The sequence below is a fragment of the Mesocricetus auratus genome, unplaced genomic scaffold (assembly GCF_017639785.1).
Source record: "Mesocricetus auratus isolate SY011 unplaced genomic scaffold, BCM_Maur_2.0 Super-Scaffold_100013, whole genome shotgun sequence".
In the NCBI taxonomy this organism is placed as follows: Eukaryota; Metazoa; Chordata; class Mammalia; order Rodentia; family Cricetidae; genus Mesocricetus; species Mesocricetus auratus.
Window position 1 is genome coordinate 57,905,703 of NW_024429196.1, and position 22,392 is coordinate 57,928,094.

The 22,392-nt window shown below is 40.3% G+C and overlaps 1 protein-coding gene across 1 annotated transcript in view; it reads right to left on the reverse strand.

The window, feature by feature from the left end:
• Window positions 1-22,392, reverse strand: part of F13a1 (coagulation factor XIII A chain) — a 178,446-nt gene that overhangs the window by 106,852 nt on the left and 49,202 nt on the right. The window contains exon 4 of the mRNA XM_005066385.4: window positions 14,158-14,409. Within this exon, the coding sequence (XP_005066442.1) occupies window positions 14,158-14,409 (252 nt within the window). The remainder of the gene's footprint in view (window positions 1-14,157; window positions 14,410-22,392) is intronic.

The following is a 22,392-nucleotide window of genomic DNA, read 5'->3' on the forward strand; positions in this document are numbered from 1 at the left end:
TCATGGTGGGACATTTGGAGGTAGGCGTGGTGTTGAGAGTTCTACATCTTTCAGGCAACAGGATGTCAACTAAGATACTGGGTGTGGCTTGAGCATATATGAGACTTCAAAGCCCATGGCCACAGTGACACAATTCCTCCAACAAGATCATACCCACTCCAAAATAGCCAGAACCATGTAGACAAAGCTGCCAAGTTCTGCTGCTTACTGGGGCTGGAATATAGTCCCCTTGCTCAATTACATCTTCACCAACTTTCTACTTTCCATGGTTACCTTTAAGCTTGGAGCTTCTGGTACTTGCTCTGTAGACCAGGCTGGCCTCAAACCCAAAGATCTGCTAGCTTCTGCATCTGGAGTGCTGGGATTAAAGGCATGCACCAACATACCTGGCTCTAAGCTTCTCTTTACTTCCCTTTCACAAACTGGAAATTTAGCTGTGTGGGATCTTGTCCTGAGGTCACCACTCCCTTCACTCCATTTCTTAATCTGTTTATCTTCTTGAACACAGGACTTAGCTCCATTCAACTTCCTGATGCTCCTTTTCTCCTCAAAATTTACATTTTGTAATTTTCGCTGCTCAGCTTGCTCCTTTTCATTATAAATCCTCATTAGAATATTTACCACTAATAACCACACAACAGAGTCTATACTAGGCCATTTTGAGAATTCTTTTGCCAAGGGAATGAATTCAAATCTCTTTACTTTAGCCTTAGGCAGACTTTTTGGACAAGGGCAAAAAGCAGTCACATTATTCACCAAAATATCACAAAACGGGTCTCTAGTCTACATCCTAAGGCACTTCTCCTCTGAAATATCTTGAACAAAGCACACACAGTTCAAATCAACATTCATCACCACTGACTTCCATGTTCCTACTAGGATGGCTCATTAAGCCTCACTTTAGTATTCAACTGCTTTTCTAATGCAGAGTCCCAAGGCCCATATTTCTTCAAACAAGAGGATGGTTAGGCCTATCACAGCAATGGCCCAGTTCCTGGTACCAACTTCTTAGTTAGGGTTTCTATTGTTGTGCAGAGATGCCATGACCATGGGAACTCTTATAAAGAAAAACATTTCATGGAGTGTCTTACAATTTCAGAGGTCTGGTCTATTATCAGCATAGAGGGACATGGCAACATGTAGGCAGGAATGGTGTTGGAGAAGGAACTGAGAGTTCTACATCTTGCAGGCAACAGGAAGTGAACTAAGACACTGGGTGTGGCTTGAACATATATGAGACTTCAAAGCCAACTTCCACAGTGACATACTTCCTCCAGCAAAACCATGCCCACTCCAACAAAGTCATACCTCCTAATAGTGCCACTCCCTTTGGGGACCATTTTCTTTCAAACTGACACAAAGAATAAATTGTTTTAAAAAAGGAAATGAAGGTGGAAGACTCCTTCTGACTTTGGCTGACTTCAGTGTATGGTGATTTCCCAGAAGTATGTCAAACATGGTATTGCATGTGCTTGTTGCTGAGCTGTATGACTTTACACTATAGAAGTATACTCTGACTAGCTTGTCCATCCAACACTGAGTGTCTTCATAGATGTACAAGAAAAAGAGAGCCTCTCATGAGAAGTAGAACTGGTCCAGAGCCCTTGTCTAGATGAGCCAACTGCTTATTTCTGCATGCCACTAAGGTTTTCTTGTTCTATCTTATAGAGTCTTAATGTGAGCATAACTAATTGAAGCAGGGAAATAGTTACAACCAATACTGACATGGTAAGATATAAGACCTAGGTGTACATTAGATCTTAATATATAGAGATGATTTTTAAAATGTTTGAGTATTGATAGATCTGATAACTATATGGTATTGTAGCTGCTGATTGTTCACATGGGAACGAAGTTTCTGCACCATCTCATTCACCTGTCACATCAAAACATATTGGCAGGTTTAATATCTACTACCAATTAGTATATCTTCCTACCAATTCTTAGCTTACTTAACATGTTCCAGATAACATCACATACAGGAACAAAACACAAAATAAATGCACACCAACTTCCCTCATAATCACAGAGATGCAAGCTAAAACAACAGGAAAATAATTACAATTTCCCACTATATTGTCAAACATTAAAACAAATGGCAACACTGGGTACCAATAAGTGTAGGAAGAAATAGGCATTCTCCCATATTGAGTCTATACTGAAAAGCATGATACCTTTCATTAAGGGTTTGTTTATATTTGTGTGTGTGTGTGTGTGTGTGTGTGTGTGTGAACATGAAGGTAGTTACTAGAGAGGCTTCAGAGCTAGAGAAGAAAGTAGTGAGCTACCATTTGGGAGCTGGGAACTAAACTGTGCAAGAGAAGTACATTCTGAAAGCTCAAGTCACCTCTCCATCCCTGACACCATAACTTTTTAAAGGAGTAATTTGGTATTGTCTATGCAAATTTAAAATTCGAATCGACTACTAAGTAATGCTGTTTCTACATGACTATGGAAACGTATTTGTATAAAATGTATATACAACATGTTATCTAATTTACTGTAAATCCAAACAGCTGTGGAAAAACAAATAAATTATGATACAAAATACCAAGCAGATATTAAAAACAATATGTATGTACTGCTATATTAAAAAACTCTCCATGATGCACAGTGTGGGAAAACAGGCAAAGTATAAATCTAAATTGTGGTTAAACATCCAAATGCTTCAATTTATATGTGGACATTATTATAGAAAAATCACAGAAAAATATCTAGAATATGTCTATGAAGTTGTTTTTCTCTGCATAGTCTCTAGGATTGGAAAAATCAGTGAAAATTTGCTTTTTGTCATATATGTTGTACATATTTTAAAAGACTGTACTATATTAAATGCCAATTAAAATGAAAACTATTAATATTTATTAAAGGAGTGGAAATACACCAAAATATTAATAGCTGTTCTCTCTGATTTGTAGATGTATGAGTTCATTCTATGTACTCATTCTTTTCCCTCTTTTTTGAATTTATTGCGTGTGTGTACACGGGGATGATCACATGTGTGGGGACACACACATGTGTGAAGGTATACGTGGAGGCGAAAGGTTGGCGTCCAGTGTCCTCAGTTGCTCTCCACCTTATACACTGAGTCAAAATCTCTCACTTGAACCCAGAGCTTACAGATTCAGCTAGTCTAGTTAGCCAGCTTGTGATAGCATTTACAGGTAGTCTGATGGATACTAGGGATCGGAACTCCAGTACTTACTCTTGCATGGCAAGTGCTTCACACTGAGCAATCCCCAGATCTATTTTGTGTTTCTGCAAAACTTTTATTATCAGAAAAATAACCTTGGAAAGTTATTTTCATTTAAGCAAAGCTATCTATTTATTAAGAGATTTAGAAGTCCAACTAACTTTTATTTATTTTGGAGACAGGGTCTTGCTATGTGGTCTGGGCTGACACTGAACTCAGCATCCTCCTGCTACAGTCTCTCAAGTGCTGACTTTATAGGCCTGTCTCACTGCCCAGCTTATGCCTGACTTAGATATATTAATTTCTCTTTAACAGCAAGAGAGCTGAAATTATCAATGTCTTTATTACCTGTCACATCAACAGAACTTAAGTTCCTGTGCCAGTCCCAGGACAGGCTGGCTTAAGTCTTGATTTCTTAATGGTATTAGAGAAACATTTATCCTGCTCCTTGAAGATGGTCCTTTATTTGCTACAAATTTATTTACTAAAGAAATATATATATATATATATATATATATATATATATATATATATAGTATTTAGTATGTGCCACAAACTTTCAACATTCTACGTAAGCCCCTGGCCCTAGCATTTAGGAGGCTAAGGCAGGAGAATTGTTAATTTGAGGTCAAGGATAATATGAGACCACCTCTTTCAGAAAATACTAAGAAGCTATCAACCCTACCCCAACTAACTTATTAAAACTCACAAAGTCCCTATGAGAAAGGTACTATATTAGATTCATTTTTTACTCAAGGAAGCTGAGGCAGGGGCCAGGTAAGTGAGTTTTCCAAGGGTGAGATTTGAAACCAGGATTTATTTGTTAACTGTCTCCCACACCAGCAAAGCAGTAGGTCACTGTCTCCAGTGCTCAGCCACATGGTAAGGACAGTAGGAAGAGCAAGTGCCTGTTGCAAAATTGAGAAGTAAACACATGTTGTTTTTGCTTGGAATGTGAGAGAAGTCCAAGAGAATAAAGGATTTCCCATTGTGCTGTGGGTTACTGTTGATGGGATGCTAGAAATCGGAGAGCTGTGAACAGGCAGAGTTCTGTGGCCCACACCAGGCTACCCTGACTTAAATCTTAACCTCAAACCAGGCAGCCTTAATCATGTATCTTCAACAAGGCAAGGAAGTCAAATGGGAAACCCCAATTTTAATTTTAGATTTATTTATGATTTTAAAAGAAGATTGAGGGTGGAAGGCTGCACTTTATGTCTCCTGTTTTATTCAGAACTGTCACTTTAAAATACAGCTGTTCAAAACGAATTGAAAAAAAATCACTATGGAAACTCTTCAAACTGCCTATTTCAGAAAGGCTAATAAAAATAGGAAAATGTAATCATACATAAATATATTTAGATATTTAGCTGTCGATGGTTGCTTTTGTTTTAATAGTTAATACTTGCTGTTTTAATATTAGGGATTGGTTTCAGAGGGGTAGTGAGTTTCATCAGTTTCAAGGGAAGGCTGATTCCTACTTAGTCAAGCAGACTCTGTGCATTAAAAAAAACAAACTAAAACTAATTCCTTGTTGGAGAAATCCAACAATTTGGACTGCCTGATAGCCAGTGTATATGTATAGGTCCTAAGTAACCTTTGGCCAAGGACCATCAGTGATATTAAACTTGGAGGTAAATGGATTACACAAGGTGCCACTGGCAGATGTGACAGTCTCTGCATTTGTCTTCTCTGGCAGATCTGACACAGAACCCTTCAGGGTACCTTGTAAATACCCACCCTTCCATGGTGACTAACTATGTACATGTGGCAAGCAGTAAAGAATGACGACCTCATTTGTTTTACTGTTCCTTTTGTGGGAATTTTGAGGTAGTTAAAAAGAAAATTGTGGGCTGCAAAAAAAATTTAATACTCACATAAAAGCCTGATTTCAGGCACCATCTTGGACATTGCTACTAACCTCCCACCCCGCATAAGAAAGACTTTACAACAGACATGTAAGGACAAATGCCAAGCCCATTGATTTTTAGTATCTATATAGCCCCTTTGGGAGACGGAGGCTATTTATCAGTGAATAGGTTGAAAAACTCCTTCTGGTATTTATAACAGTTTTAAAGTTAAAGCAGGCCTAATGTCCAATGTCACTAGGCACATGAACATATCAAGGCAATAGCTGAAGGAGCAAATAAACCATGAAGGTAGGAAGGCTGTCACCCAGGGCATTTCCACCAGGGCTCGGTCTTGCTTCTAATCCTTTAGGGATAGCAAAAGGCAAAGGCTATCAGTCACTCTTTCGGAGAAGGCTCAGATTCACCGGAAGGGTCAGGACTCCTTTGGCTGACCCCCTTTCATTGCTTAGCCTCCCTTTTGTGTAACATTGAGCCAGTGGAAGCAGAAAACCCACAGTCCTGTCAGAGGGACTGTTTTTATCTGCATAGCAAGTGTGTTTCCAGATTGGTGTTGTCAGTGTGTATTCTCCATCTTCAGTCAAATCAGAAGAGGGATCAGCCTGCTGGGGGTGTGCCCTGCCAGCACATTAGGGATAACTTCCTGTCTCCAATGGTTAGAACATGCTGAACCACAAAGAAATCCAATTCCAGAATCCAGCCTTTTATTTTGGAAGGTTCTGAACCACTTCCATCCTGATAATTGACTGTCCCCATTAGGGAATCCTTTGCTATGTGGCTACCACCTTCAGTAAGGAAGGGGGCAGATGAGACACTAGAGGGCCATCACCATTCCCTGAAAACTTGTGCATGATGCTACAGTGTACACCAGTGTGTGAGTTTATTCTGTATGTGTTACATTGTTGGCTTGACTGGTTGAGGACTTCTTAGTTTATGTGCCTTCAGAAAGTAAACTATTATTCATGAAGCAATTCTACAAAGAAAATGTCAGGGATTCTTTGCTTTAGCTGTATTCTCTGAGGGATGCTGTGCCTGTGCTGGCATGCTTTAATTTCTTTTCTTTTTTTTTCCTCCTAGAGAAGAATTTCCATTTGATATTATAGCTATCAACCTTGGTTTCCTTTTTTGTGTGTTTGTTTCTTTTAAGGGCATGACTTTCCAACATTGACAAATGGTCACAAAATTGTGTCTGCTGGCCATCTAACATTTTTCTTGATACATATTATAGTTTACATTCTATTGGGAAAAAATCGGTGGCTAAAACAACTTGTGGGGGTGGAGCGTTTACTTTACCTTACAGCTTTCAACATGAAGGGAAATCAAGGTAGGAGCTCACTGTAGAAGCCTGAAGGCTGTAACTTAACCAGATCATAGAGGAATACTGCTTACTGGCTTGCTCCCTATGGCTTGCTCAGCCCACTTTCTTATAGAACTCAGATGTACCTGCCTAGTGGTGGTACTGCCCACAGTGGACTGGGTCTCTGACATCTATGATTTTTCAAGAAAATGTCCCAGAGGCATGCCCACAATCCAATTTGATGACTTTGTGTCAAATTGACAAAAGCTGAAACAGCCCAATACACAAAGCCAGTTAGTTACAAATAGCTTCTTCCTTAAAAATACAGCAGTTGCTATAAATGGGTCCAGATAGTCAAGGTTTTGTCCAGATACCCAGTTTGCTTCCTAATTTTCTCTAGGACCTTAACAAATTTATGTGACATCCCAAGGCCTGCTTCTTTCTTGAAATATGAGCATAACAATTTGATACTTGTGTGGTGTTCATCAATTCATCTGGCAGTTACACCCTGAACTCCGACTCTGATGGATGAGGTGACCCTGTCTCTCCTCTCCTTACCTCTCCCTTTTCCACCTTCTCTTCTCTAATTCCCTTCCCTCCCTCCACTTGATCTCTCCCTCTTTTGGGAGAAAAAGATCATCATGTGACCCAGGTTGGCCCTGAACTGGAAATTCTGTTTTATCTTCCCTAGTGCTGGGATTACCTGTATAATCCCAAAGGTCACCATTTTCCTAAACACACAAGCTAGGAAGATACAACCTATGAACAATGCTTTGAAGAGTGTGAGAATTTTCCCACACAAGCCACATGTATGATTCTGACTCTGTATTAGACTCTTTCATCTTTTTCTTTTCTTTTTTTATATTTTATTTTCCAGTTTAAATTTAGATAAGAAACGAGGTTGCTTCACAAGTCAGTTCCAGGTCCCTCTCCCATTCCCTCCCCTCCCCTCCTGGAATCATCTTGTAGAAATGTTTCTGTGGGTTGTCTGGGTTCCCTTCTGATTACAGGGCCATATGCAATGATGCTCACTTGGTATGAAAAGAACAGATGACTTAGATGATGGAATGAGTGATTAAGCTATCATCCTTTTCTCACCAAGAGGGATTTCCAAGCAGGGCTCACAGAAACTGAATTGACAGTCACAGAGCCTGCATGTGTCTGAGTTAGGTAGGCCCTCTGTGTACATGCTCTGGTTGTTTAGCTTGGAGTTTTTGTAGGACTCCTAACAGTAGGGGTGGGGATGCTTCTGACTCTTCTGCCTACCCTTTTCCTCCCTCTGGGCTGCCTCACCCAGCCTTGATATGAGGGTTTATGCCTAGTCTTATTGTAACTTGATATACTATGTTTGGTTGATATGCCTAGTAGGCCTGCTCTTTTTTAAGAGAAATGAAGGAGCAGTGGATCTGGGGGAGGGGGGTTGGAATGTCAGGGGTACTGGGAAGAGGGGAAGGAGGGGAAGATGAGGTTGAGGCTGTATTGTATTAGAGAAGAATAAAGAAAAAGAAAAAAGTAGAGTACTTTCCATAAGCAAAGCAGAGTCTTAAGCCTCAAGCAGTGTTGAAGCTATGTGTGTGTCCTAGGGTTTTGCCCACAGATCTGCTGCATTGCCATGTAGAGCCAGAATTAATTGTCCTTCTATATGCTACAGTCTGTTCCTGCTATGTGGGCCTTTGGGCTATGATTAAGCAAATACAAGCACTGTAGTATTCAGAGAGCTGATCTGGTAACTGACATGCTACTTACTATATGATGGTATTCTAAGGGCTGAGTAAGGTACAAGCCACTGTTTGCCCTGTCTTCAACTCCAACTTGGTCAGAGGGCCCTATTTTATGTTCTTGTTTGGCCCTGACTTATTTTAGCACTTTTGTTCTTACAATTGTAATTATATTTTATTAGTACCTCAGTTGTAAAATCTGTTAGTAAATGCATGAGGGCAAAATTCTGTCATTCTCATTGCCTGTCCCTAGTGCTGAATTAAGCTCTGTGCCTTTAATATCTGCAAATAAGTAAGCAATGAGGTGTACTATATGTAAGCTATTGTGCTGTCATAGCCACAGGCAAGACATACCATCTACATCTGTGGAATGATGGATAGACGGCTCTGGCCTGAATTTTGAATGTAGGCTCAAGGGCCTCTATGAGCAGGGGCTATTTGTCATTGTTCCTCTGAGAATCTCAGTCCATTCTGTACTGAAAGGTCTTAATGAGCATATGTAATTACTAAGCAAATAGTCAAAAGGTGGATTTAATAAAAAAATACAGGCTGGCCACATTTATTATTCTCTATCAAAATAGCAAGCGTTAATTTTTTACATTAAATTAATTCAATTTACTTGCTTTAACAGAAATGGAAAATTTTTATGGAATAAACAAGCCAAAAATCCTAAAAATTAACTTGGTATTAGATACTGATAGAGAAACCTACATACATACATACATACATCCAGTGCAGACCCAGTATGTTTTTTTCCATTTACAATATGGTAAAGTCTGAAATAGGTCTGAGATTACATTTATGTCTGATCTGTGGCAGTGATCTGGTTTGGTGAAATAACATCTGTTTACGTGGAGTTGTTAAATAATTGCTGTACACACTTATGAAGCATTAACTATGCACCCAGGCACTGTGGGGGATGCTAGAAACATGAGGGTAAATTAATCAATGAAAATTCGAGGATGGTGACAAGTTGTCAAGAGCGGAGGACTCTCTGAAATATACAGTCTATACCCAAATACTGATATGACCCAAATAAATACTAAATACTGACCCAGAGTACTAAACATTAGATATCTAAATCTTTCAGAACCCACTCATTGCCAGTAACGTCACACTACTGAAATGGAATACTTGACATTTAAATAACAAAATACATTCAATAATTCATAGTTCCTCTGTGGTCAGACAAGAAAAATTCACAATAAATGGTCAATTTGCTTCTACTTCCTTTGTGGGAAGAGTCCTGAGTCCAAAACTCCAGAGAAAAGCTCACTGTAGGAACAGACTAGAAGCTCTGTTAGCAACATTAACTTAAACACTGTGCAGAATTCTCCTTGCATCCACTCCCGGCCCTTCCAGGCTGCTGCTGCTATCGATCCCCATTAATGATTTGGTGATTAAGGAGGATAAATTGCCTATGAATGTGAAGCAGTCAGAAACGCCCCCAGGAGCACAGCTGAATATTTTCCCTCAAATGTTGTGTGTGCTGGTGCCATTTTTCAACCCAGTATGCACTGCCACATTAATCCTCACTGCCACACCCGGTTGCCCTAATGCCAGCACCTTGATCCACCTGACTCTGTTTCCATAGCTTTGTGTTCTTTGTTAATTTTTCCACTCTTGCCAAGGTCCATTACTTTTATGACCCACTTTCTGGAGACTCAGTGCATGTATAGGCACATTAGTGCCGCAAGCACCAGTCCCTGGGCTCCCTGTAGTGTATGTGGGGGGATCTTCATGTGGAACTCCTTTGTGGGTTATGCCATGGGTGCCAGGCTGAAAAGTGACACAACACATGAAATGATGTGACCTCTCTCTCCTGTTTCAGACATCTCCCCCACAAGAGACAAGAGTCTTCGGTGCACATTGAGAGAAGGCACTTAAGAAACTGTCTTAAATGTTGGCACCAGATGATTTCTTTAGGAAATGGCTATCCAAAGGCATGCAGTTTCCCCAAAGCAGGGACATAGCATTCAAATAGAAAAGCTGCCAAGTTCCTCTCCATGAGAGAAGAAAAAGTTTGCTTTTAGGAGAACATCAGAGAGGAGAGAGGGGTGGGGGGGGGGAGACAAACAGAGTGAGGGAGATGAGGAAGAGGAAGTGAGGTGAGAAAGACTGAGATTAGATTCAAGGAGAAAATAATGGTTTTGTGAGTAGGTGAAACCCTTCTGGGTTACAATGCTACGGTCTTGTGAGCATCCACCTATGAGCATTAGCTTAGCTGGGTACTAGTGAAGCAAACAAAATCTGAAGCACAGTCCCTGGCCTACTAATCTGCAGGGAGGAGTTCTGAGGTGACTCTAGGGTTGAGAACCCCTGAGAAGACTCCTCCCACATGCTTCTTAACTGCAGATAGAACTGCAGCCAAAACCTGGAGGAGGCAGATGACTTGTGTGGCCACCTTTAATACTGATGCTAAATCTGAGGAAGGGCTGAGTTTCCAAGAGCTCAGCAGATGGGTAACAGGATCCCTGGAGGCATAGATGATCAGGAAGCTAGACGCCCTCTAGGAATTTGCAGAAACATTCAGGTTTGCACAGGTCAAGGGATTAATGTTTCTGTGGCCAGTTCCCTGTATTCAGGAGGACAGGGTTCCCACCTGTCACTTATATAACAAGCCCATCTTCTGATTCCCTGATGACTAGTTCTCTGTTCCTTCCTCACTCCCTCAACATGTGACTTTATTCTCCTCCCACCATGGGAGCCAAAAATTGGTCTCTACTGTGCATCCCTTCACAGAATTCTGAAAACCTTTTCCCTCTTCTCCCTTGTGTGACTTTCTCAGTGCAGTATGCCTAGGCTACCTCTCTCAGACCCTTCGCCTAGTCCCTTAATCCTGCCTAGGCTTATTTGCCTCTAGAGCCAGTGTTTTCCAACTATGGCTTCTGAAATCACACAAGTGTCTTTAGAAAAAAACTTAGGCCCAGGATGGCTCTAGTGCAACCACAACAGAATATCTGCATGGGTACTGACGTACATGTGAGTATGTGTGTGTGTGTGTGTGTGTGTGTGTGTGTGTGTGGTGTGTGTTGGTGTGTTTTGGTGTACATGTATGTGCAGGTGCCTACAGATGTCAGAAGCATTGACTCCTCCTAGAGCTGTTATTAAAAGTGGCTTTGAGCCTCCTATAAGTAGGTGCATAGAACTGGATTCTTGTCCTTTGCAAGAGAAGTACATGCTCTTAACACTTGAGCCATCCCTCACCCAATGTCTTAAGTAAGATGCCATTACCCATTGACTATGCTCTCTGACTCCAAATTTTATGCTCTAGTCTACTTCCCTGGATTCTGACCCATTGTTTCAGTGGTTTCATCCTCTCAAAGATCATAGTGCTATCCTATTTTCAAAAACAAAAGCAACTCCCTTCTTTCCTTCACCAGTTCAACTCTGGAGCAATACTCAACAGTTAACTGCAGTCCTCTTGATCCAACCAAGATACTTGGTTCTTTGCTCTTTTGAATTCTAAGACCATTCCTTCCCAGTCTATTTTTTTCACTTTTTGTAGTTACTCTAATTGTCTACTTTTGCTCTTGGTGGCATGACATGTTCATGGCTACATCAGCCATATCCTCTAGGTTACATAGCCCATTATTCTAGTGCCTACTTGATGTCATCAGTTGAATGTCTCACAGATACCACTGTATTATCATTTCTCAATGTCCTTACATTATCCCTCTCACGTCTCTGACCATCTCAGTTCTGAAGATATCACTGTCATCAACTCAGAGGGCCAAATTAGACATTTGGTAATTTCTGCATTAATCTCTAATTGCTCTGCAATGTTCTAAGTACCAAATTGATCTCCCATACATTTCCTTTCTTCATCTCCATTGCCATCCCCACAGTTAAATCTTTTGTCACCTTTTCTTGAACTACAGCTTTCAAATGGGTCTCTCTAGTTCTAGTCTTACCTTCCTTCAATTCTTCTTCTGCAAAGAGATTCAAAGGGAGGTCCCTATGTTGTAATAGGCTATTTAAGGCACAGGGCACATTGTTACTAAGCAACATTTTGAATGGAAGTACCAAGAAGCTGTTTATCATGCATAAAACAGCAGACCAAGAAAACAACAAAGTAATTAACGATTACGAGGTCTTTACTTCATTGATAGCTCATCTGGAAAATCACTATGGCAGGCAAAACAACTAACACATTTTTTTCAAGGGGAGTAACCACATAGTACAGGGATGAGACAATCCATAAAACCGTGACACACTTTGTTAAATCATGTAATTCCTCAGACATCCTGGGTTATTACATGAAGTCCATGACTGCCTTTTTTCAGTGCAAAGAAAATCAATTATAACCTCCTGATTAATTGTGTAAATGTGAACTTTTAAAATATTAATTTCTTGGCCCTTCCACATATTTTTCAGTCTCATTTTTCTTTGCTAGCTTCTCTACTCAACTCCCAAATGCTGTTCTTCCTATATTGTCTTTCTCTATTTCCAAGTCTATGTAACTTCCTTAGGTCTAGATAACTCTCAAATGCACTCTGATTCCCCTCTCCAAGGACACACCTTTGCGGGTCATTTCTGCTATCACTTCCAATTCACTTTCAGTCCCTTAGCTGGCACCTCTATTTCCTATCTCTGCAAATAGCACACCATGTCTCATTTGCAAAATGCCTTATATATAATTGATAAGATTTCTAAAAACAGGACTCCATCTTTGAGCTACACATGGCCCAAGTGACATCTCTTGCTCACATCAACCTTGAACATGAGTCATATATGAGTGTTGAGAAAGCAGTGATAAGAACTGGTGGGTGGGAGTGCAGGATCAGCTAGGTTCCACATGCCCAGATCACTGAAAGAGTTAAGTGAAAGGACAGAGATCTAGGCATGTGCTTAACAGAAGTAGAAAACATTGCTACTCTGTTACTGTCTACATCTACACCAGAAAATCCAGATCCAAAGCAACTTTCTCAAACAAAGAGTTATGAAAAATAAAAATAATAGCCCAGACTCATCTTTGGAAGATGTTTGGGGACTGATAAATCCACCTTCAATAGGCTGATATGGGCAGTCTCTTGCTCTCAGCTCTTAGATCTCAAACTGCTTCATTGCCACATACCTAACAACATATTCCATTCTCAGCCCCACAGTGTGTGTGGGGGGGATGAGCATGGAATGGCAAAAATGAGGAAGAGGAGAAAATTCTATGTGATTTGAGGTTTTAAGCTGACTTGATAAAGAACTCATTGAACCCAGCCGAGTAATCTAAATATAACTAGTTTAAGCTTCCACAACATATGGAAGTAATTCGAAATAGCATTAGAGATTAAATAATATTATGTTAAATATCATTACATATCTATATTTTCAGGTCAATTGTTTGTGTGAGAATAAATAATTAAGTGGGATCCTTTAGGCTTTCTTGTTCTTGAATTAGAGTGATGAAGCTAGTTTTGCTGTTGATGTAGATGACTTTATTGTTGTTGTTGTTTTAAGTAGAGTTTTGGGTTCTATTAGTTTTGAAAGTTCAGTTTAATAAGTCAATTTTTTTCTTAAGAACATATATCATACTGAGATGATACCACAGGTCCATAAATGGTTCACTATGTAACTTTAAACAGTCTTTAATCAATTCTAGAAATAAGCGTGTAGCAGCATTCATTTCACTTATACTGAGGGTGAATCGTGTATCTTTCTCACTTTTAATCTTGAAAAAACAGGTGATGATTAGTCCACCTTCACTGGATTTAGACTCATTAGGAGACATTTCCAGAGAGCTGTAACAGTCCAGAAAATCCCACCCTAGATGTGGTGTCACCATCCCATGGGGGAGATCCAAGACTGAGTAAAATGTGAGAAAGAACTCCAGCGGAGTCCTGGATATCTTTTTCCTCACTTCCTGATTGAACATGTACTGTGACTGGCCACAACACAACACCTCTGCCATGGCGAACTTTGCTCTCAGGAAACGAGACAAAATAAATCTTCCCTCCAAGTTCCTTCTTGTCATGTATTTGGTCTCATAACACAAAAAGTAACTAATAGAGTCAGTAACCCTTTTAAGCTCCAAAGGAGATGCTTTGGGACTGTGGGAACTTGTAAAAACGAATACTTTCTCCTTACCTTCACACCAAGGATTGAAGAGAATATATGTGTCTGTTTCTGGATCTCTGCGGGTACGAAGGATGCCATATGGAGTCCAGACTGCAACATACATGCGGAATTTTCCCACGATGCATTTGGGGGAAGACTGGATGGAAAGTCGCACAGACCTGTCTTCATTCATGATAACCTTGGCCCCCCACTTTCCACTTTGCAGCTCTGACACTACAGGCACTGGGATGTAGGTGCCCTTATTCTCCTGAGGGTAGCGACCTATAAAGAGAAAGAAGGAATGGAAGATAAAAAGATTTCTCAGAAATCTTGTTCCAACTCTGTAATCTTGTGGCTAAAGGAGGAAAATGCTGTTTTAGACGCTGAATGAATTTCATTTCTACTGCCAAGAGGTGTGACAGTAGCTGATTCTTGTAATTTCTTCAGGGCTCAGACTTGCCATGACTACTAAAAATTTTACAAAGATAGCACTTATTGAGAGTTTTTTTGGTTGATATTTCAGCCTGTTTTCTATTGCTGATACTATAACAGCACAGATTGGGTAATTTACTTACAAAGAAAAGAGGTTTCTTTAGGTCACACCAGTGATCTCTTGCTGTGGAATCCTGATGTGGCTTGGAGTGTCACTAGTTCTTTTGTTATGAAGTCACTAGTGTTTAATCTTAAGGGTAAAACTTGATGACCTTACCTAGTCCTGAATATTCTCAAAGACTCCCATACTCTGATTCTGTTTTAACTCTTGTAATACCTAAACATGCAGATTAAATTTTAGTATGTATTTAGGAGGAGATAGACTATATGGAACCACTTAGACAATGAATCCAATCATGACATAGAAACATCAATATGAATGTAAAACATAGCTTATACAGTACCTTGGGGTTATCAGGACATGAAATCTCACTGTTATAATTTTTAATAAGAAAAACTTTAAAGTGGGACTACTATCAGTATGAAGCCAATGTTTTCTGTTTATTCTAAATTCACTGTGTTTGCTATGCTATCACCTATAATGGGTTATGCTTCCAGGTTACTCATATGCAGTCATTTTTATATTCAATGTAAGCATGTGTTCTCTGCCAGCCTATTGATGCCTGGACTTATGCCACAGGCTAGGGTTCAGAGTTAACGTTCTCCTGGGAAGTGAGTTGAGTTTGGATCGTGGCTCTGATACTCTTCATGCTGGCAACCTCAGGCCTTACAAATTCTTATTCTTGTGTTCTTATCTTCATCTATAAGTGGGTAAACAGTGGTCATACTAATGGGCTCACAGGAAAAGAAAAGAAAATAATACATTGAAATGATTTTCCTTGAGAGGCATCCATCCGTTGTTCTTTTATTGTTGTTCTTGCAGGGTCTCACTAAGACGCTTAGACTGACTGGTCTTGAACTCAGTTTGTAGCCCAGGATAGCCCTGAACTTTCAAACTGTCCTGCCTTAGTCCCTCTAGAGTAACTAGGATTACAGACTTGTTCTACCAGGACCAGGTCTATGTAAAAGTTCTTTGTGCACAATTTATCATGTGTAACAAATACCTTAAAATCTTCAGCTGTCATTTTGACTGAAGATTAAACAGGCGGTCATTTTGTAATATAGTTTATGTATAAGCTATCTCAAGGGATATGCTGTTTTTCCCTTATTACTCCCATTTTGGTTCAAATTCTTATTGTATGATCTTTAACCTCAAAACTAAAGTTCCCCTGTTTTTCTGAGTTATAAAAAGAAAGTTAACTTCACATACTTCTTTAACCTCTTGGCTTATAATCTAATTTGCAGGAAAAATAGAACAAATATCTTGAAAAAAGATATAAATCTAGTAAGTTCGTAAGTTATTTGAGTTGTAAGCAGATAGAAATCTACCAGAGCAAAGTTATTCACTTCAATTGTTGTATATAGAGCATAAGGGAAATTCCAGAAAAAAAGCTAACCTCAGCTTCTCTAGTGACCAAGGTGTGCACAGGGTCCTTTGATAGGAATATATAAGAGCATTCAAAAGGAAGTAGTTTCCTAGGTTACTGCTATGCAAATCCATAAGATTGCTTTATTGTAATAAGATAATGATTTGTATGGGAGGTGTTATACCAAGTAGAAAGATTAGGATCCTGGTGCTTTTCTGTGTGTCGGGAGATTCTGTTACTCACAATCTAGAACAAGTGTCACATATACTGATCATAATCCAATAAAGACTCACACATGGTTCTTCGCCAAGAAGCCACAATCTGAGCATTGTAGATTTTGTCTAAACATGAGATTCTCTTGAGGATTCACTGACTCTGTCTCCAAGGAGTTCCTGCATCAATCCACCCTCAAGAGCATGTTTACTCCATGTAATTTTTGTCTATCTTCCCTCGTTTGCCCCCAGACTTTGTTTTCCTGCATGACTCTCTTCCTTTTCCATATTAACACTGGTGAAGTTTCCCTCCTCCCCATAGGCCTTGCTGCTCACCAGAGACCATCATTGCCCCTGGATATAGTGCAGAAATTAAAGACAATTTTTTCAATCACTATAGTGCTTCCAGAAGCTGATGCCGCCAAGTACCTGTCTAGATTTGAAATGTATGGAATTTCTAAAAGGCTTTGAAATCTATGATCTATGAGACAAAAGATGTGCCCACTTCTGCAATAATGGTATGACTATTGAGGGTAACCAACCGCTCACTGATTAAATTTGAGATACATTCCAGGAGAAGGACTATATGCTTATAAACTTGGCTGAAAACTCATGCTGAGGGAATCATGGACTCTAGAGGGGAGTTGAGTATTTTTGTAGTTTTAAATTCCCATACTGCCAAGCTTCTCTTCTAAATATTTATGCTTTTACCCATATATAAATGCTACTTTCAGACATAAGCAGAGAAGTCTCCCCTTTTACTAAACACAGTGGTGAATGCAGAGATTCATGAATGCACAAGGTAAATGCTGAGACTAAGTGATAGATGCATGCTTCACCTCAGATAAGTCATTTATAACATCTCCTCTAAGGCTTGGGAAACACTGTGAAAGAAAGGACAGAAAGAATGTGAAAGCCAGAAAACAGGAGAAAGGCTTTGAAATGTCATTGGAGGAGGGGGGAGACCCAGCCATAGAAATCAATGCACAGCAGCTATGGATGCACAAGGTCTGGCCATCAGTGAGCCCATCCCTAGCCAGGCATGGATGTCACTTCACTAGGTAGAAGGAAAAATAAAGATTGGGCCACTATCATTCACTGTGAAGACTGTTCTTCCTACCTTTATGGAACAGGTGGAAGATGTTAGAAGGAACAGAGAAGCATGGAATAAGCTAAAAAAACAAAGCTGTAAAATTGGACAAAATATGAGGGAAAGGACAAAGAGCTAATTTGTAGCGGTGGATAACAGATATGTGCACCAGAGGCATGAATCAAAGGGATGAGAGGGCAGAGCTGACACAGAGGAAAGCATGGAGGCTTGGACTGATGCAGACTTGTTGTTGTTGTTGTTTTAAGTAAGGTTGGGTAGTGAAGGGAGAAGACTGAGCAGCCATGTTAACCTGGTAAGTCACACGGCTGCAGATCAACATCTGAAAATGAATCAGGAATGGGCAGTCATTACATGAGTTCCAAAGGGAGGCAAAAACAACCCCCAATTTGCAGGTCTTTTCCTTTCTGCTCTACAGAAAGCTGGTTATTAATGCGAGACCTGGTATGTCAATAGGACCTCAGGGTCTTGTCAGCAGCTCCATTACACCATGTTTAATTCTGAGTGTAATGATTTCAGTGACAGCACTGGGGAAGGATTTTCCATGATTGAATTGGGAGGGAGGAAGTGGTGGCAGAGTAGTATTTCATCTCACTAAATAGCTTCTCACCCTCAGGAGTTAGCATGTTCTAGAGACCACCATCAGGCCAGGCTTGGAACACCCATCTATCAACATGCACGGCTGTCACTGGGCAGGTCTAGGTATGAAACACAGTTCTACATAAGTGATTCCCATGCATATGTTTGCTAACAGTGCATAGTGCCCATGGAAACATTTTTCTCCCCAAATTGCATCTTTTTATGTTGAAGGAGAATGAGAGCAAAGCAAAGGGAAGCAATAAACAGAGGCTCCCACAACAGTCCTCATTTTATTTTTAACAGTCTTTTCAGCTAGACTACTGAACAGAAGCAGTAGTTGTAATTACCAATTGCATTCTTTCACATCCATTTAAAATTGGTGCTATCTCTTCGAGATATCTAAAAGCGATTGTTGTTTACTTTAATTATTGACTTCCCTTTGTATATTATTATTTTGTTAGCATATATTACTAGTACACAAGGCAGAAAAGAATAGATCCAATTAAATTTTCATATTGTTCATTGGATACTTTGGCCATATCTACGAACATATCTATCTATTGCCCTGTCATGTTCCCTCCCCATCTCTCTAATTTTCCTTCTAGCCCCAAATAGTCCCCCATTCTAATTTTATATCACACATTTCTTTAGAATATCAATGCTTGGTATGAAGCCGGAAACTCAGGAAATACACATTTTTGCCTCCTCTCTGGCATGTCATCTTCAACACCATTCTAATATGCTAGACCTGGTGAATGTCAACAGTTAGCCATGTGAGTCTTTCTTAACTATCAGAAAAGTCCAAGAAAAACCCTATCTTCTTTGATATCCTATTGAACTAAATGGTGACGTGTTCTTGCCATCTGTAGAAAACCCCTAAAATTCCTCATTGCTTCACACTAAGTATGGCCCCGTAAATGTCACTGGGACTTTGCTGGATCACACCCCTGAATAACATTTCAGGGATTGTGGAAACTCTTGAATGTGGTGTCTGCCTCAAGCCAGCAATCTATTGCAAACACAAGAAGCACAGATTCCTAGTCCCATCCCTTTCCCCGATCAGGCCTACTCTCCATTCATGCACAAACACATTTTCAGCTGAGTTCTTCCTCCACCTCCCTGCAGATTCCCTTCAACAATGCCTTATTTTAAGAGGGTGGTCTCTAAAGAATTCAGGAATGCATTCTGTCTCCATCTAAAAAGATGAGTTTCATGAAGCTAATTTATTTTTTCATAAAATTCATTTGTTTTTCTATGCAGACATCTTTCACATTTTAAATAATCAATCTATCTCCAAACAGGCTCTAGAAGTCTTACAGTGACAGCATGATGCATGTGTAGACCAGAAGCCTGAATACAAAGGCCTTGTAAAGGAAACTGAACTGTGTTCTAACAGTCTCAGGACCATGCAGGAGTTCCTAGGGACTAAGGTGTTGTAGGCCTTTAAGCAATTGTTAGATCCCAAGTTAGCAACAGAAAAATAAGACACTACTACCAGAAAAAAATAACAGTCAACAAGATACAGAAGTCATGGTGGCAGCAACTAAGAGGAGGGAGTTACAAGTGTTCAAAGTCTGGGTGTGCATCTTGGTGTTAGGACACATGCTTAGCATGTACACAGCTCCAGTTCTGTAATGAGCACCAGAAAAAGTATCAGAGATCAGGAGATGGCTCAGGTTGCAAAGTGTGTGTGAGAGGAACATGAGTTCAGTCCCTAGAACTCACTTAAAAAAACACTGGGCATGGTGATGTGTATCGTCATCCCAGTGCTGGGGAGGTAAAGACATAATGTGGACCCCTGGGGCTCACTGACTGACAAACCTAGGTTATTGATGAACTACAGGCTAAGTGAGAGACCCTGTCTTAACATAAGGTGGATGGTATTCCTTAGCTACATTTCATTTTCCTTTCAGGATATGCTAAATCACTAAGCCTTCTTTTGAAGTAAGATATAATCTTGTGAAGTGTCTATGGAACCAGTAGGGTTCCAAGACCCTGCTGGGATAATTAGCCATGAGGAAGTCAGAGGTATAACCCAGAAGACACTGGCTAATAATGTCATGGGCATCTAAGAAAAGTTCTCAGATGAAATAGCTTCAGGATATAATCATGAAGGTAGATGTGGTGGTGGAGAACCTAGTTGCTAAGATATAGCACCAGCTTACTTGCATTTCTGTGGGTGCACAGGCACAATTGTCCTCTGGCGTCCACTTGAATGTACACTCATGTGCCTCTCCAACAACATCCTCCCCACCATGATCAGCAGAGACCTCTGACACCACTAGTTCATATGTCCTTGTCCTTTTCAGTTGTTTATGTCAGATATTTTTCCAAGAAAGCAAACTCATACAGTGGACAATGGAGAGAGAAGTCTTAGTAGCTAGCAAAAGGTGAATGAAAAAATAGCACATCTTGGGGGAAGAAAAAGAACTAAAGATCATTCGGCAAAGGAGGTAGCTGACCTGGGCAGGTAAGAACTACGGGGACCTTTGACTACTGGCAAAAGTGTTTGGGCTGTATCCCGAGGAGGGAGGGGCTGGATATTGGGCTTCTCAAAGCATTGAAATGCTTTCTATGGTCTAAGTGAGGCTGGATAGAAAGACAGGGGAATTGTGATGACACAGGAAGAAAAGCTTGGGAGAGAAGGCCAGAAGCACTGAGTCCTGGGATCAAATCTGCTCTTCCTACTAGAAAAGACCAGAAATTACAGGCACCATTAATGACACAAAAAATTTTCCTACTGAGAGAACCCGATTTTCTACAGACATCTCAAACAAAAATGTCAAAGTTAGTAAATAAACTGTGCTTACATAGGATCTGCAACCTTGAGCTCTCAGCACTCCCTTCTCATTCAGAAGTTTGGGCAATACCCTTTTAAATACACTTACAGCTTTGTTTACAAAAAAATGTTCACAAAATGAAAATTGAACCCCTCCCTTGAGGAGCCCACACCCACACTTAGCTTTGCTTCCTCCTTCCTCCATTCATCATTCTTTCTTTCAATCCCTGTGCTTAAGATCTGTGTTAGAGATGTGTGGAATAACCCTTTACACTGTGTGACGACTATCTGCCACTGTGCCTGGTTTAATAAAGAGGCTGACTGACGGATAACTAAACAGGATTAGGTTGGGTGGGAGAGCACCACTGAAAATGCCAGGGCAAAGAAGGGGGGAGTCTGAGAAGTCCGAGAAGATGGAAAGGAAGCAAGATGGGCTTGCCATACTGAGAAAAGGTACCAAGTCGTGTGGCAAAGCACAGATAAGAAATATGGGTTAATTTAAATCTAAGAGTGAGCTAGTAACAAGCCTGAGCTATTGGCCAAGCATTTATAAGTAATATTAAGCCTCTGTGTGGTGATTTGGGAGCGGCTCATGGGACAGAAACTTTTGCCAACATACAGATGTCTTTAATAAATTCCTGTTGTGACCTTTCTGGTTCATCCTGGAATCATTTTCTGTGTTGAAGCTCTGAATGAAACCCACTTTCACCTGAATAAAGTAAACTCCATTCTCTAAGACAGTGGTTCTCAACCTGTGGGTCGTGACCCCTTGGGGGAATTGAATGACCCTTTCACAGGGGTTGTCTAAGACCATCAGAAAACACAGATATTTACTGTAAGATTCATAACAGTAGCAAAATTACAGAGAGGAAGCAGAAATGAAAATAATGTTTGGTGATCACCACAACATGGGGGAACTATATGAACAGCATTACGAAGTTTGAGAATCGCTGCTCCAAAGGAATTTCCTTTCTGTAAGGAAAAAGGAAACTTTAGGTGTCAGGGGGACAGAGGATGGGGAACGCAGCTGTGCCTCTGCTCCTGTCGCTGACGACACGGTGAGATTGTGTTCCAGACACACCCCTGCAGGATGGAGTAACAGGAGGAGATCAGAGTGGAGACAGAGGAGCATGTCAGAGAGCTGCTGAGCACACAGGTGAGGCTTGAAGATGACTGCAGAGTGACCACATCTGCCTCTGGAGGGAAGCAGAGCAGAAGCACGGGTACTTAGTCAGAAACTGATGTTGGTATTGAGGGAAACTGAGCCAAATCTTACTCCTGGGCAGCATCTCATTCCCAGTAACAGAGATTTGAGGTGCCTGTAATGTTTCAGGTGCTCACAGATCCTAGACACACAGCCATAGAGAAAGCCGTCATGTTTTGTAACCTTGGATAGGTGAGTGGGGGGAAGCATCGACCTATACACTGCCTTGTATGTCAGATCCAAACACTTGGTGTGGGTAACTGCAGTTCCAAACATACTAAATAAAAAGCTAGTTTTCTGGAAATTACCTTAAAAACACACATGTCAATTTGAAGAAAGCACATTATTTTTATTATTTAAGCCAAAAAAAGGAAAAACAATCAGTAGAAAAGTACTACAACTTAGAGAAGTTTGGTTACAGAACATGGCACTACAAAGTAGATTTGATCCTAAGAACAAGGTCT